This window comes from Convolutriloba macropyga, chromosome 1 (genome assembly GCF_964194025.1).
Source record: "Convolutriloba macropyga chromosome 1, txConMacr16.3, whole genome shotgun sequence".
Lineage (NCBI taxonomy): Eukaryota > Metazoa > Xenacoelomorpha > Acoela > Convolutidae > Convolutriloba > Convolutriloba macropyga.
In genome coordinates, this window is record NC_134468.1 from 2272205 (window position 1) to 2285438 (window position 13234).

At 32.9% G+C, this 13234-nt stretch overlaps 1 protein-coding gene across 1 annotated transcript in view; it reads left to right on the forward strand.

Annotated features, from left to right (window-relative positions):
* The first annotated feature begins 4893 nt into the window (after positions 1-4893).
* The window catches only part of LOC142344400 (uncharacterized), a 51965-nt gene continuing 43624 nt past the window's right edge, over positions 4894-13234 (forward strand). Inside the window, exons 1-5 of the mRNA XM_075396015.1 lie at positions 4894-5077; positions 9105-9396; positions 9892-10057; positions 10967-11136; positions 11469-11611. Of these exons, the coding sequence (XP_075252130.1) occupies positions 4914-5077; positions 9105-9396; positions 9892-10057; positions 10967-11136; positions 11469-11611 (935 nt within the window). The 5' untranslated portion in view covers positions 4894-4913. The remainder of the gene's footprint in view (positions 5078-9104; positions 9397-9891; positions 10058-10966; positions 11137-11468; positions 11612-13234) is intronic.

Below are 13234 nucleotides of genomic sequence, written 5' to 3' on the forward strand. Positions count from 1 at the left end.
TCTAATTCTAATTCTAATTCTAATTCTAATTCTAATTTTAATTCTAATTCTAATTCTAATTCTATTTCTGATTCTAATTCCTGTTCTAATTCTAATTCTAATTCTAATTCTAATTCTAATTCTAATTCTATTTCTAATTCTAATTCTAGTTCTAATTCTAATTCTTATTCTAATTCTGATTCTAATTCCTATTCTAATTCTAATTCTAATTCTACTCTTAATTCTAATTCTAATTCTAATTCTAATTCTAATTCTAATTCTAATTCTAATTCTAAATATAATTCTAATTCTAATTCTAATTCTAATTCTAATTCTAATTTTAATTCTAATTCTAATTCTAATTCTAATTCTAATTCTAATTCAAATTCTAATTCTAATTCTAATTCTAATTCTAATTCTAATTCTAATTCTAATTCTAATTCTAATTCTAATTCTAATTCTAATTCTAATTCTAATTCTAATTCTAATTCTAATTTCTAATTCTAATTCTAATTCTAATTCTAATTCTAATTCTAATTCTAATTCTAATTCTAATTCTAATTCTAATTCTAATTCTAATTCTAATTCTAATTCTAATTCTAATTCTAATTCTAATTCTAATTCTAATTCTAATTCTAATTCTAATTCTAATTCTAATTCTAATTCTAATTCTATTTCTAATTCTAATTCTAATCTAATTCTAATTCTAATTCTAATTCTAATTCTAATTCTAATTCTAATTCTAATTCTAATTCTAATTCTAATTCTAATTCTAATTCTAATTCTAATTCTAATTCTAATTCTAATTCTAATTCTAATTCTAATTCTATTTCTAATTCTAATTCTAATTCTAATTCTAATTCTAATTCTAATTCTAATTCTAATTCTAATTCTAATTCTAATTCTAATTCTAATTCTAATTCTAATTCTAATTCTAATTCTAATTCTATTCTAATTCTAATTCTAATTCTAATTCTAATTCTATAATTCTAATTCTAATTCTAATTCTAATTCTAATTCTATTTCTAATTCTAATTCTAATTCTAATTCTAATTCTAATTCTAATTCTAATTCTAATTCTAATTCTAATTCTAATTCTAATTCTAATTCTAATTCTAATTCTAATTCTAATTCTAATTCTAATTCTAATTCTATTTCTAATTCTAATTCTAATTCTAATTCTAATTCTAATTCTAATTCTAATTCTAATTCTAATTCTAATTCTAATTCTAATTCTAATTCTAATTCTAATTCTAATTCTAATTCTAATTCTAATTCTAATTCTAATTCTAATTCTAATTCTAATTCTAATTCTAATTCTAATTCTAATTCTAATTCTAATTCTAATTCTAATTCTAATTCTAATTCTAATTCTAATTCTAATTCTAATTCTAATTCTAATTCTAATTCTAATTCTAATTTTAATTCTAATTCTAATTCTAATTCTAATTCTGATTCTAATTCCTATTCTAATTCTAATTCTAATTCTAATTCTAATTCTAATATTATTTCTAATTCTAATTCTAGTTCTAATTCTAATTCTTATTCTAATTCTGATTCTAATTCCTATTCTAATTCTAATTCTAATTCTACTCTTAATTCTAATTCTAATTCTAATTCTAATTCTAATTCTAATTCTAATTCTAATTCTAATTCTAATTCTAATTCTTATTCTAATTCTTATTCTAGTTCTAATTCTAATTCTAATTCTAATTCTAATTCCAATTCTTATTCTAATTCTAATTCTATTTCTAATATGCAAAGCAATTTAAGGGCCAATGGCGAGAGTCCTCATATAGAAATTGATATAACAAATAAACTTTGTAATAGTTGTAGAGTTATAAAACAAATAACATGTATTGATAAAAAGAAGTCAATATGTAAAGAATGTAATTCACCTAAAGTTAAGTGTGAATATTGTCCTTCGATTATTAGCTTTAGTGGGTTAAGGAGCCATATAAAAATTTCTCATAAGTATATAAATCTAACTAAGGTTATTCACCCTGTTAAAGAAGAATCAGAGTATTATAAATATTTTTTAATATATTGTAATTTAATAGCCAAAGGTGTAGATATAGATAAATTATTAGAAGAGTAAATTATCAATCTCTAGCCCTCCCTATCTCAAGCCTTAACTATAGCCTTATCTATAGCGTTATCTCAAGCCTTATCCATAGCCTTATCTATGGCCTTATTTCAAACCTCATCTATAATTTCATCTCTAGCCTTATCTCTAGCCTTTTCTATAGCCTTATTTTAAACAAAATTTATAGCCAAAAATATAACTATAAAATTTTTGAAAAAATTAAGTGATAAGCGCATATCCGCATGCTAGCGCATTATTCTGAGTAGGGAGACAATGCGCAACAATGCGGTGCGCATCTTATACTTCAAAGTTAAGAGGTACTGCTTCAAATTGTTCTAGCTTTAGCTCTAGTTCTAGCTCTACCAGCTCATGCTCTAGCTCTAGCTCTAGCTCTATCTTTAGCTCTAGCTCTAGCTCTATTTCTAATCTGCGAAGCAGTTTCAGTGATTCTATTTCTAATTCTAATTCTGATTCTAATTCTGATTCTGATTCTAATTCTAATTCTAATTCTAATTCTAATTCTAATTCTAATTCTAATTCTAATTCTAATTCTAATTCTAATTCTAATTCTAATTCTAATTCTAATTCTAATTCTAATTCTAATTCGAATTCTAATTCTAATTCTGATTCGGATTCTAATTCTAATTCTAATTCTAATTCTGATTCTAATTCCCATTCTATTTCTAATTCTAATTCTAATTCTAATTCTAATTCTAATTCTAATTCTAATTCTAATTCTAATTCTAATTCGAATTCTAATTCTAATTCTAATTCTAATTCTAATTCTAATTCTAATTCTTGTTTTAATTCTAACTCTAATTCTAATTCTAATTCTAAATCTAATATGTGAAGCAATTGAAGGGCCAATGGCGAGAGTCCTCATATAGAATTTGATATAACAAATAAACTTTGTAATAGTTGTAGAGTTATAAAACAAATAACAAGTATTGATAAAAAGAAGCCAATATGTAAAGAATGTAATTCAACTAAAATTAAGTGTGAATATTGTCCTTCGATTATTAGCTGTAGTGGGTTAAGGAGCCATATAAAAATTTCTCATAAGAAAATAAATCTAACTAAGGTTATTCACTCTGTTAAAGAAGAATCAGAGTATTATAAATATTATTTATTAAATTGTAATTTAATAGCCAAAGGTGTAGATATAGATAAATTATTAGAAGAGTAAATTATCAATCTCTAGCCCTATCTCAAGCCTTAACTATAGCCTTATCCATAGCCTTATCTCAAGCCTTATCCATAGCCTTATCTATAGCCTTATTTCAAACCTTATCTATAATTTTATCTCTAGCCTTATCTCTAGCCTTATCTATAGCCTTATTTTTGATAAAATTATAAGCCAAAAGTATAATTATAATAAAATTTTCAAAAAAAATTGAGTGATAAGCGCATATCCGCATGCTAGCGCATTAGTCTGAGTAGGGAGACAATGCGCAACAATGCGGTGCGCATGGTATGCCCGAGTATGCGGGTTTTGGCTTATTTTTGGTTAATTTTCATTTTTTAATTGTGTCTATTGCAGACGGCTTGGTTCATTTCCCCGAGCTTTACGAGGGGAAATGGATCAAGTTGGCTGGTGGCTGGAAGCCCTGTTTTATCCACTACTTCTTTCACTGGTTTTTTGTCTGATGTTATTGACGTCAAAATTGTTATATAATCAGTTAATAATTGTCTAGAAAACCTAAAAATATTAAGCCGAAAACCAGCTTAATCGATACACATCGTGGTTATATTTACTTGAAATAAGGTTAATTTAACTTTTTCGGAACTTTCTACGTTTATTACAACGTTTTATACGCATTTAAATTCAAATATAAATACTCAATTCTGATTGGCTAATAATTCGTTCATTTACTGCGTAACAATACGTCCATCTGGGACCTCAACCTGGGCAGCCGTAATTTTCAGAGACGTTCTGAAATTTTCATATTATTTTTATTTATTGGTGTTCGCCCAGATATGTATTGGTCTGGAAAATCTGATCAGAGGTAACTTCGGTCTGGATAGTCTGATCATAGCTCAATTTGGGTCTGGACCTAAACCTGGGTAATATGTATGAAGATTCCCCCAGAGCAGCGTCACAAATCAAATCTATACACGTTATACTCTCAAAAAACAGTTCTGTGAGGTGTCAGAAATTCAGTCGGAAAAGTGGAACCAGTATCTATTCCAATGCGAGGTTGCTTGCATTATTCCTGCACAGTTTTAAATTCCCTCATAACAGTGGTTGTTTTGGGGTATGTGCATTCAATAATTGTGCCACAGAGGAATGCAGGTTCAGATCCCAGAAATAAGTGACCTCTGATCTGAGACCCAGGTCGAGCCGAGCGCACAGGGTGTTCCTAGACCAAAATAATTACAGCCCAGTTCGAGGGTCGAGGGTCTCCAAATGGGTCTGAGCTCACGAAAGTCTGCACAGAGGTCTGATTTTGGTCTGATCTGAGGTCATTTCTGTCGGGGTGGGGGGAGGGTCTGGGATGGTCTGATCTTGCTCCACCTCCATTACCCCAAACTTCAGATAAATTTGAGTCTCAATAATTCCCGCTCCAAGCCTATTCGTTATTTTTTGTCTAAATGTTGCGCAATGTAGGAATATACTAAATTTGCATTCACAGACAATTATAATCATTATTGACGCACATTGCCTCTCAAGAATTCTTCCAACATTGGACTCATGACTAACTTTGTTATTGTAGATTTATAATTGCTAAGCTATCAAACAATTCTCTACAGAACAAATCTGCGTGATGTTTATCAAAATGATGAACATATTTCATTGATCTAATTGCTGGACTTGTTTATATTACACCTTCATTTACTACATAGCATTATGTTCCATCTTAAGCCATGGGCTGTTTTCGAGGTTCCCGCTGGAGTCTCGTCCGAGTGGAGACACGTGAACAACGATGCCGAAGAGCAGTTCACCTCGTTTGCAATGAACGACGACTACTTCGCAGTCGGGTCCAAATACGGAGTGGTTGAAATACTGCACAGGTAGTTACCCGGTTTGAAGTCCCGCAGTTTTCTATCGATTGATCTCTGTAACTTCATAGATCCAAAAACCTATTGATGGTTCATGATGAAGTTCAAGAGAAGTAAAATCCCATCGATGATGCAAAATGATTTCATAAAAGCTAAAAATCTAATCGATATATCATTATATAATTTTAGGAAAGATTCCTTTTGGCTTAAATTTAACAGTTCGTTTGCTGCTTTTACACATTGCGCACTTGTAATGTATTTCCTCAAAATTGAATACCTGTACCTTAAATTCTGTGAGCATCGGTACTAGATCAGAACACTATCCGAGAAAAGTTTTGGTTTGAGAACTGAACCAAAAAACAGTTTTAGAACAGACTCTGCATTAAAACTGAATTCCTTCGAATCAGAAGACAATTCAGAAAGAGATTCTGACTTGACTCTGAATCAGAAGATTTATCAAAAAAAAGTTTCGCTCAAAGAACAGCTGAGAACAGGCTACTAATAATGCTTACTAATAGCCTAATGCTGACCAGCTGCGAAATAAAATAATTATTAATTATTACTGATCTAATTAAAACAAGAAAACGAACAAAAATTGACTGAATTTTAACTTTTTTTGAGATTTTAGAGAACTTGTTAGAGCTGGCAACATGGCGTAAGAGTCACATTTCTGCTTATGAATCTTAACATACTGAAAAATAGTTATCAGAATTAAAGTCAGTTATTGTAGTTGGAGTAGTAATGCCTCCGGCCAGTTGCAGAAGATAACCTAGAGAAATTTTAAAAATGTAGCTTTTCAATTAATTTTACCGTTAGTTTATCACAAATAGTTTTTGTCACAAATAGTAGAAGTTGTTTAGCGATCTATTCCTGTTTTTTCTTTAGCATTCGCGTCGTTTCGTCTGGTCGAACTAACATTGGTTTGTGCTAACTCGACAATTTTTGGAACTAATCAATATTGTTTGATGCTTTTTAATCAGAACGCATATAACAACATCAACATTGCCTCTATGACAGGTGACCAATCCACTACTCCACATTGCAAAGTTCGGGAACAGCCAGCCAGAGTCTTCTTGGCCGTTTACTATGTCCCAGGGGAAAAAATTAGGCGTTCATTTTAAACATTCAGGCACATATCTTGAAGTGATTGGGCAAGAACAGGAAACTTAAATCCATCTGTTGACCTTAAATGCATTTGATTTGCACATTTCAGTTGGTTCCCTATGTTGGCTCTGATAGAAAGGATAGAACGAGACGTCAAATGAAGTGTTTTTAACTTGGTCTTTTTGGACGTTTTCTTTCTGTTTCTATGTTTTCTGAGCAATGACACTATCAATAGGTTGCTTGGTTTCTCATCTGTTCCAATTTTCTCAATATTTTGTTGCGTTTATTTTTTACTTGTAACTTGTATCAAATCAAAAGTAATTTAAAACTATTCTCTCATTTTGAGAGTACCATATTTTCAAACAAAACGTTGCATTTTCAGAACGCAAATTCAGCATAATTAAATAATTTTTTGTGATTTTTTTGTGAATAAGTTCATTTTACTCAGAAAATGCTTGGATTCAGCTCTGATGCTGGCTGTGACATGCGAGGTCAGGGATAAACAGAAAATTAAGCAGGTTTTGAAAATTTGTATTTTTCAGTTCCCGGTTTTTAGTCTTTCATATTTTTCACCAATGATCATTACATATCACGTTGGAAAATATAAGATGAAACCTGTTAAGCGGCTTTCTATTTTTTCTTCATGTTACAAAAATAGATGGTGCTTCGTTGTTCTTTTGCACTTGCTTTTGATGTCTTCCAATTGAACCATTTGACAAAATCATTCTTTAATATCAATAAGGAGCAGAGATTTTTGGAATTGTGCTAGTAGTTCCAATCAAACGAAAAATTTCATAAAAACTGTAGAGTTGCTGTGTTAGTTACGTGACAAACAATGAAGACAGATTGGATGCTCTGCCTATCCTACAAATTTTTGTGATTACAAAACATATGATTACTCACAGTCAGGCTTCATTACTGCCAAAAGAATTCTTACTTTGCCCAGCTCAAAAAATTTCACTAAACATTGCGCTTGTCAAGTACGAGGCGAGTACTTGTTTATTACGACACAAAACTTAATTTTCATTGCATATTTACATTAGAAGAGCTACACCAATGGATAGTTTCAACAAATTCCCCCTTTTGCAAAGAGGCAATTTCTATTCTATTCTTGAATAAAATTGAAGTGGGCAATTTTTTAACCAATCAGAGACAACTAATAATTTTCCAGGTCGGTGGGCGCGCTTGACGCGCGTCGCGGCTTTGCCCGGATAACGGATCCGCGATTTCCAGATTACATCCAATAGCACATGAGAGGCATGTCGGTGAATTGCGGTCCGCAATTGCGCTTGAACTGATATTTGGGTATCTAAACTGTAGGTTACGTAATATTGTGGTAAAATATAGCACAGAAGGGGGATATTCTACTAGGTACCAAAGAAGGGGCAATTGTAGAAAAGATCCTCACCAATTTTTGCCAGTAATGTTTACTCAAAAAGGATGAAAAAATAGTACATAGGTTTTTAATGGTGAAATGCTAAAAAAAAATACTAAAATTTTTAAAGAAAATTAACTCCAAACGAACTCTTTGTAGTTGCTAATGATAAGCAAGTCAGCTCCTCTAATCAGAAGAGTATCCCAGTACATAAAAACGTATCTGAAGATATCAAATGTCATTACGTGGCCAGTTTCCAAGTAATCGTTTTTACACCCACGTTTACGACCCACGTTTTAAGAGAAGATCTGTGAGCGTGCGTGGAAACGAGTAAAACTGGGTTAAAATAGTTCAAATTTGCCTAAAATTATGCCTTCCCCTTGGACACAGTATCTAACTACCGAAATGAAAGAAAGCCTAATGGATGCTTTGTTTCAGAAATATCCCTCTCGATTCTAAGCGTGGACTAAGAAGACAAATAGTGGGTTTTGAAAACATCCATAGCACTGTTCACAAGAACAAGTCTTTGGGTTTGTTACCAAGTAGTTGCCAATAAATTGGGGGCAATAATATTTTAGGCTAATTACATATTCCAAATGGTTTTGTTCCCTCAAAACGCAAAATTTGTTTTTTCATTGGCCACATAATGAGAAAAAGGGCCTTGTTTTCGTATTCTTGAAATTTGACGGGTTAGCACTTCGAGAACGAGCGCCTATAACTTCTTTTCTTCAGTTTTTCAACACGAGTATTCTTAAATTTTCGCAAAGAGCATGAAGTTTATAGTTGTATCACAAGGTCAGTAGTAACACAATTGAAAATAGTTACGCTTTTGAAATTTTGGATCAAGCTGCGCATAACCGTTTCGCTTTATGTTTGCGTCATATTAATTATTGAGCTAGAACCAACCTGGAAAACTTCTCTAATCTCAGAAAGGACGTAAAATTGTAATTTTAATTAGGTAGATAACGTCATTTCCAAGATTGCAAGATTGTCGAGCGTATTGCCAAGAGTTGGATTTCAAAATTAACTTGTATGGAGTTACATGTCCCCATTTTCAGAAATATTGTTCAATGTTTAAATATCAACTTTAGGACGAGTCACAGAATCAGAACTGTTTTTGTTTATTCTATCCATTTTTGTTTCTTAATTGGCTAAATATTTATTTTTTCTGTTGACGTCATTTTTAATTTGAACACTTGGGCGATAACTTTAATGTCATAAATTTAATCTGGACACCTATATTAAATTTTATAAAATATACAATGACAGAAATAATAAAATTTTGTGGCAATTAAAATGGTAATTAAGTAACCAATAACGATTAATTATCGCCAATAACAATTTCACAGAAATGAGTACTCATACTATCTTCAGAGCTGAGTTCTAGCGATTTATCCCATATACCACACCCCTTTTAGTTTGGCAGTCCTTTTGGGCTTAATTACCAGCCGGTGGTTTATAACCCCAACAAATAAATCTTACAAGTCCAGCTGTTACAAGTAAATTAAAAACCGACCTCAATGCGAAAAGGTTTCAAACCTCATTTTGCACCGTTTTCAGAGTCTCCCTGGACCAAATTGCAACATTCAAGATCTCATCTCCGGCTCCAATAACCAAAATCCGATTCTCAGAGGTTGACAAGCAGGCACTTTCCTTAAATGGTACCAAAATCCAGGACAACTTGATTGCAAGGAACGCCAGCACGAGGCAGAATGACTCATCTAAGAACGTTTTCATTGGGGTGGTCATTGCAGGGTGGAAGGTGGAAGTGTGGCGGTTAATCCACCCAGCTGTTTCTGATCCAAAGGGAAAGATTTTAGTTGAGATGAAGCGACAGAATTCCCTGCACGCGGTAGGCGTACTCAATGTTTGTGATCTTGAACAAAGAAGTTTTTATGTTTATTTTATTTGCTATTCCACTTTAGTACTGCACATCAGACATTTCTGTGATGTTTACGTTAAGGTGAAAAAACTGTGAAAATCATGAATTTCACCGGGGAAACAATCAGGAATGGGTCCTAAGTTTGCAAGAAAGAATAGTCTCTTAATGGATTTCAATCCGTAGCGAAGAACTTAATTTTGTTTTGTTAATTATTTAGATTTTAGTTAATTCTTAAATAATTACTTAAAATTGCCTGACTTGATTACCAGAATGTTTATGACTGCATTCATGCTAGTTTATCAATAGTAATTAATGAGATGAGAGATCCCAAAAAGTTGATAAAGTTTGTTTGAAAAGAATGCAGAGAGATCCGGCGTGTTGTGTGATCTGTACCCCCCCCCCCCCAATTTGATAGAACTAGATCTTACACCACTGGGGTTATTTAATTACAAGAATATGATTCAGGGTTCGGTAATCACGGCAATCAGTTGGGCTTCGGACAGGGACTTGTTCACGGGAGACGAGAGTGGAGTTGTCACTGTAACTAGAGTCCAGAGCAGGAACCTACTCACTGGTTCATGCCAGCAACTGTTCAAACTCAGATCACCTGTAGTCCAGATCGACTTCTGCGGTTCGTTATCACAACAGTACACCATTAAAACTACCGATAACAAGACATGAAAAAATTGAAACTCACAACCTCGGCACATCAAATTGATAAGGTTGATGGTCAGAAAGTTGATTACTTAAAGTAATTTTTATACTCTATCATTGTTGGGGGGTCTATCAAGGTGCAACTACTGTGAAAATGCAACTGTGCTGGATTAGAACCGACATCTCTTACTTGCAAGCCTAGTGTGCTACCCACACTTTACACCAACTGGTCTTAAGCTCTCGAACTTGGGCATCTCTTATAACCCGTTCTCACGTTCTTTCTTGTTCCTCAGGGCTTCATTTCTCTAACCAAGTATACGTTGAACAAGTAGAGCTTCTTGTCAAGCTATGTCAACCTTATTTTATCCACAATTTACATTAGTTTGTTCTCTCTCAACCTTCTAACAATCATGTTATCACCGATATTAAAAACACCTGATTTTGTTAAATGTCGGCAAGGCTGATTTTGTTAAATGGAATCTTGGTAAGGCTGGAAAGGGGATATTTTCATTTCCCCCTTTCCAGTAGATCCCCCCCCCCCCCCGGATAAATCCTTGGCTCACAAAGATTTGCCTTTTCTAGTAAAGTGAAACTCACTTCAATAATTCATTACATATTTATTTGCTAAAATGCGCTGACACGATCAATTAATAAACACGATCGCTGAAACAAGCGTCAGCCTGTAATTAATACACTGAATTGAAGTTCTGCATGCTTTTATATGAAAATAAAAAAAAAACAGTTTTTCACCTGTAAGAACTCTTGGAAAAGGATGACAGTACCGTCAAAAATATAGCCAACATCAGCAAGAGGCAGCCAATTTTTTGCGATCTGATGACGTCACCATAACTGCTGTGTGGCTATATTTATTTCACGCCTATTTTAGCCCCGATTCTGCTAGTCTCCACCCACACAACCATAGCCCTATCCAATATCAGTCGACAAGTATTCCGAGAGGTTCCCCTGGAGAAGGATGGTCCATTCGGGGCAGTGCTCAAAGTGGTCGACAAAAATGCCACCTTCTTAGCCGAGTCTGTAAGGGAGAGCTACTTGAAGGTACAGATGTCTGATTTAATGGTTATGTGACTCTGCTTGAAGTCACTGAGAACTTCTGGAGTTTATCGAGAATCGATTAAATCAGAATTTCGAAGTGACTTCCGCAGAGTCACGTAACCATGCTTAAAACACGAAAGGTGCACGTTTTAAAATGACGAAAGTCAAGGAATTCAATTTTTGGCTAAGTAACAACTTCTGGCATTTTAACTTCTGACACTGCAAACTTTCGGCATTTTAAAATGTGCACGTGAGTGTTTTAGTTGAACTCTGAAAAATTTTGTACATAACATGCGAAAAACTCTCAATTGCGACTATAAGCATTGATTTTTCAGGCAGTGTGTGCTGGTCCAGATGCCATGATCTGGATTGTGAATGTTGAATCTTATGAGACAGAGAGAGCATACTGCTTCAAAGGACTCGTTCTGGAACGCATGAAGGCCTCCTCTAACATGGAAATGCCAGTAGTCGAAAAACAGTAAGACACAAACTATTACTGCTCTATGGTTTTATCAGTTTCAATGAAACATTGGGACAAAAATTGTTCTAACTTTGGTCGTATTTCTCCTTTTGCAAAGATGTAAAAACTGGTTTGTGACGAAAACTTCCAACAGGAAAATGGAAAACAAAATAGCTTCATTTTTTTTATAAAGATAATATTAATAATAACTTTTTTGGATCAAAAAAGATAATGATAACTCATTTAATTGATAATGAAATGTTCTCAAGTAGAAAAGATATCTGTTTGAAAATCGTATAGTATAAATAATGTAGCATAATACGAAATCTACTCGACAAAACATTAATAGGTCCCAGGGTCCTAGTCTAGCGATGACAGTATCAGGACTATGATGTGTGTTATAAACTAAGTGGCTTATCATAACGTGGGAAAACAGGGGGAGGACCTCGAAACGCAATTTTATGTTTTGTGAAACCTATATGATTTTGGTAATGAAGCGGAGCAAACCGTTCCGCCTTCACAAAAAATATCACTGAAACTATTTAAAAAGTGCTGCAGTTTTCTTGCATCCATCTGCTTCACTTCAAAAAACAATAGGATCACAAACTAAAATGAAGTTCGATAGTTTTCGCATTCTTAGTCATAAACATTTAGGACTTAGGCCACTGCTTTTATTTGGACTGTTCAGTTGCCTTGATTGGGATCTTATTGCTTGAATTGTATATATTTCTTGCTATTAATTAGCCTTTTCAAAACAATCATTTTGGCATTCTACCGGTAACATTTCAGTTAAATGTTAATAATTTCACAAAAATGCTTTCCTTCTTATCTTTTTTTGAGCCAATAGGGTTAGATTCATGTTCAAGGCAACCGAACACTGATTATGGCTGATTAAATATAGTTTTGTTTTAGTTTTTACTCTAATTGAAGAATTAGGTTTTTCTTGCTTGTTCCATAGAATAGAACACCATAACTCACAACTGGCTAGACATCCACTTTGTATTTCAGTAAAAAACGCTTGAAAATTAAAACCGATCTGATTGGTCAAAATAATAATAAAGATTTAATGAGATTTGCACAAAGTTTTCAACATGGTCGACAATATCTGGATCGTCGTTCAATTCAGTCCCTCAACACCTAAATGTTGTCTTATGTGTTAAGATTTTGTCTTATGAGATTAGTTGTTGATATGATGCCTTTTGTTTTGTTTTCATAATCATAGAGCATGAATTTTCGTAGTTCTTAGTTATTTCGTTTTCTGTGAAGTAATCAACAACCATTTTCAAAGATTGGTTGAAAGCTTGACTTGTTGATACCCAATTTAACGTTAATTACAAACGTATCTTGCGCTTATAATGTTTAAACTTTCGTTTAATACATCAACCTTCTATATGTTTTTTATTAACAGGAAAATTAAGGGGCTACACAATACTCAACATTTGCCAAATTGGTGCTTAAATTTCTCGACTTTACGCACAGATTGGTACATTTCGGTACGATTGCAAATATGTCCCTTAATTTCTATGGTGTTTAGACGATCTCAAGCTATTATGTGTTATTGCATCAAACTGTTATTGGAGATAGGAACTGTTTCAGTTTCTTTAATCTTGCTTGACTCCCTCAAAAAGTTTACGCAGACTT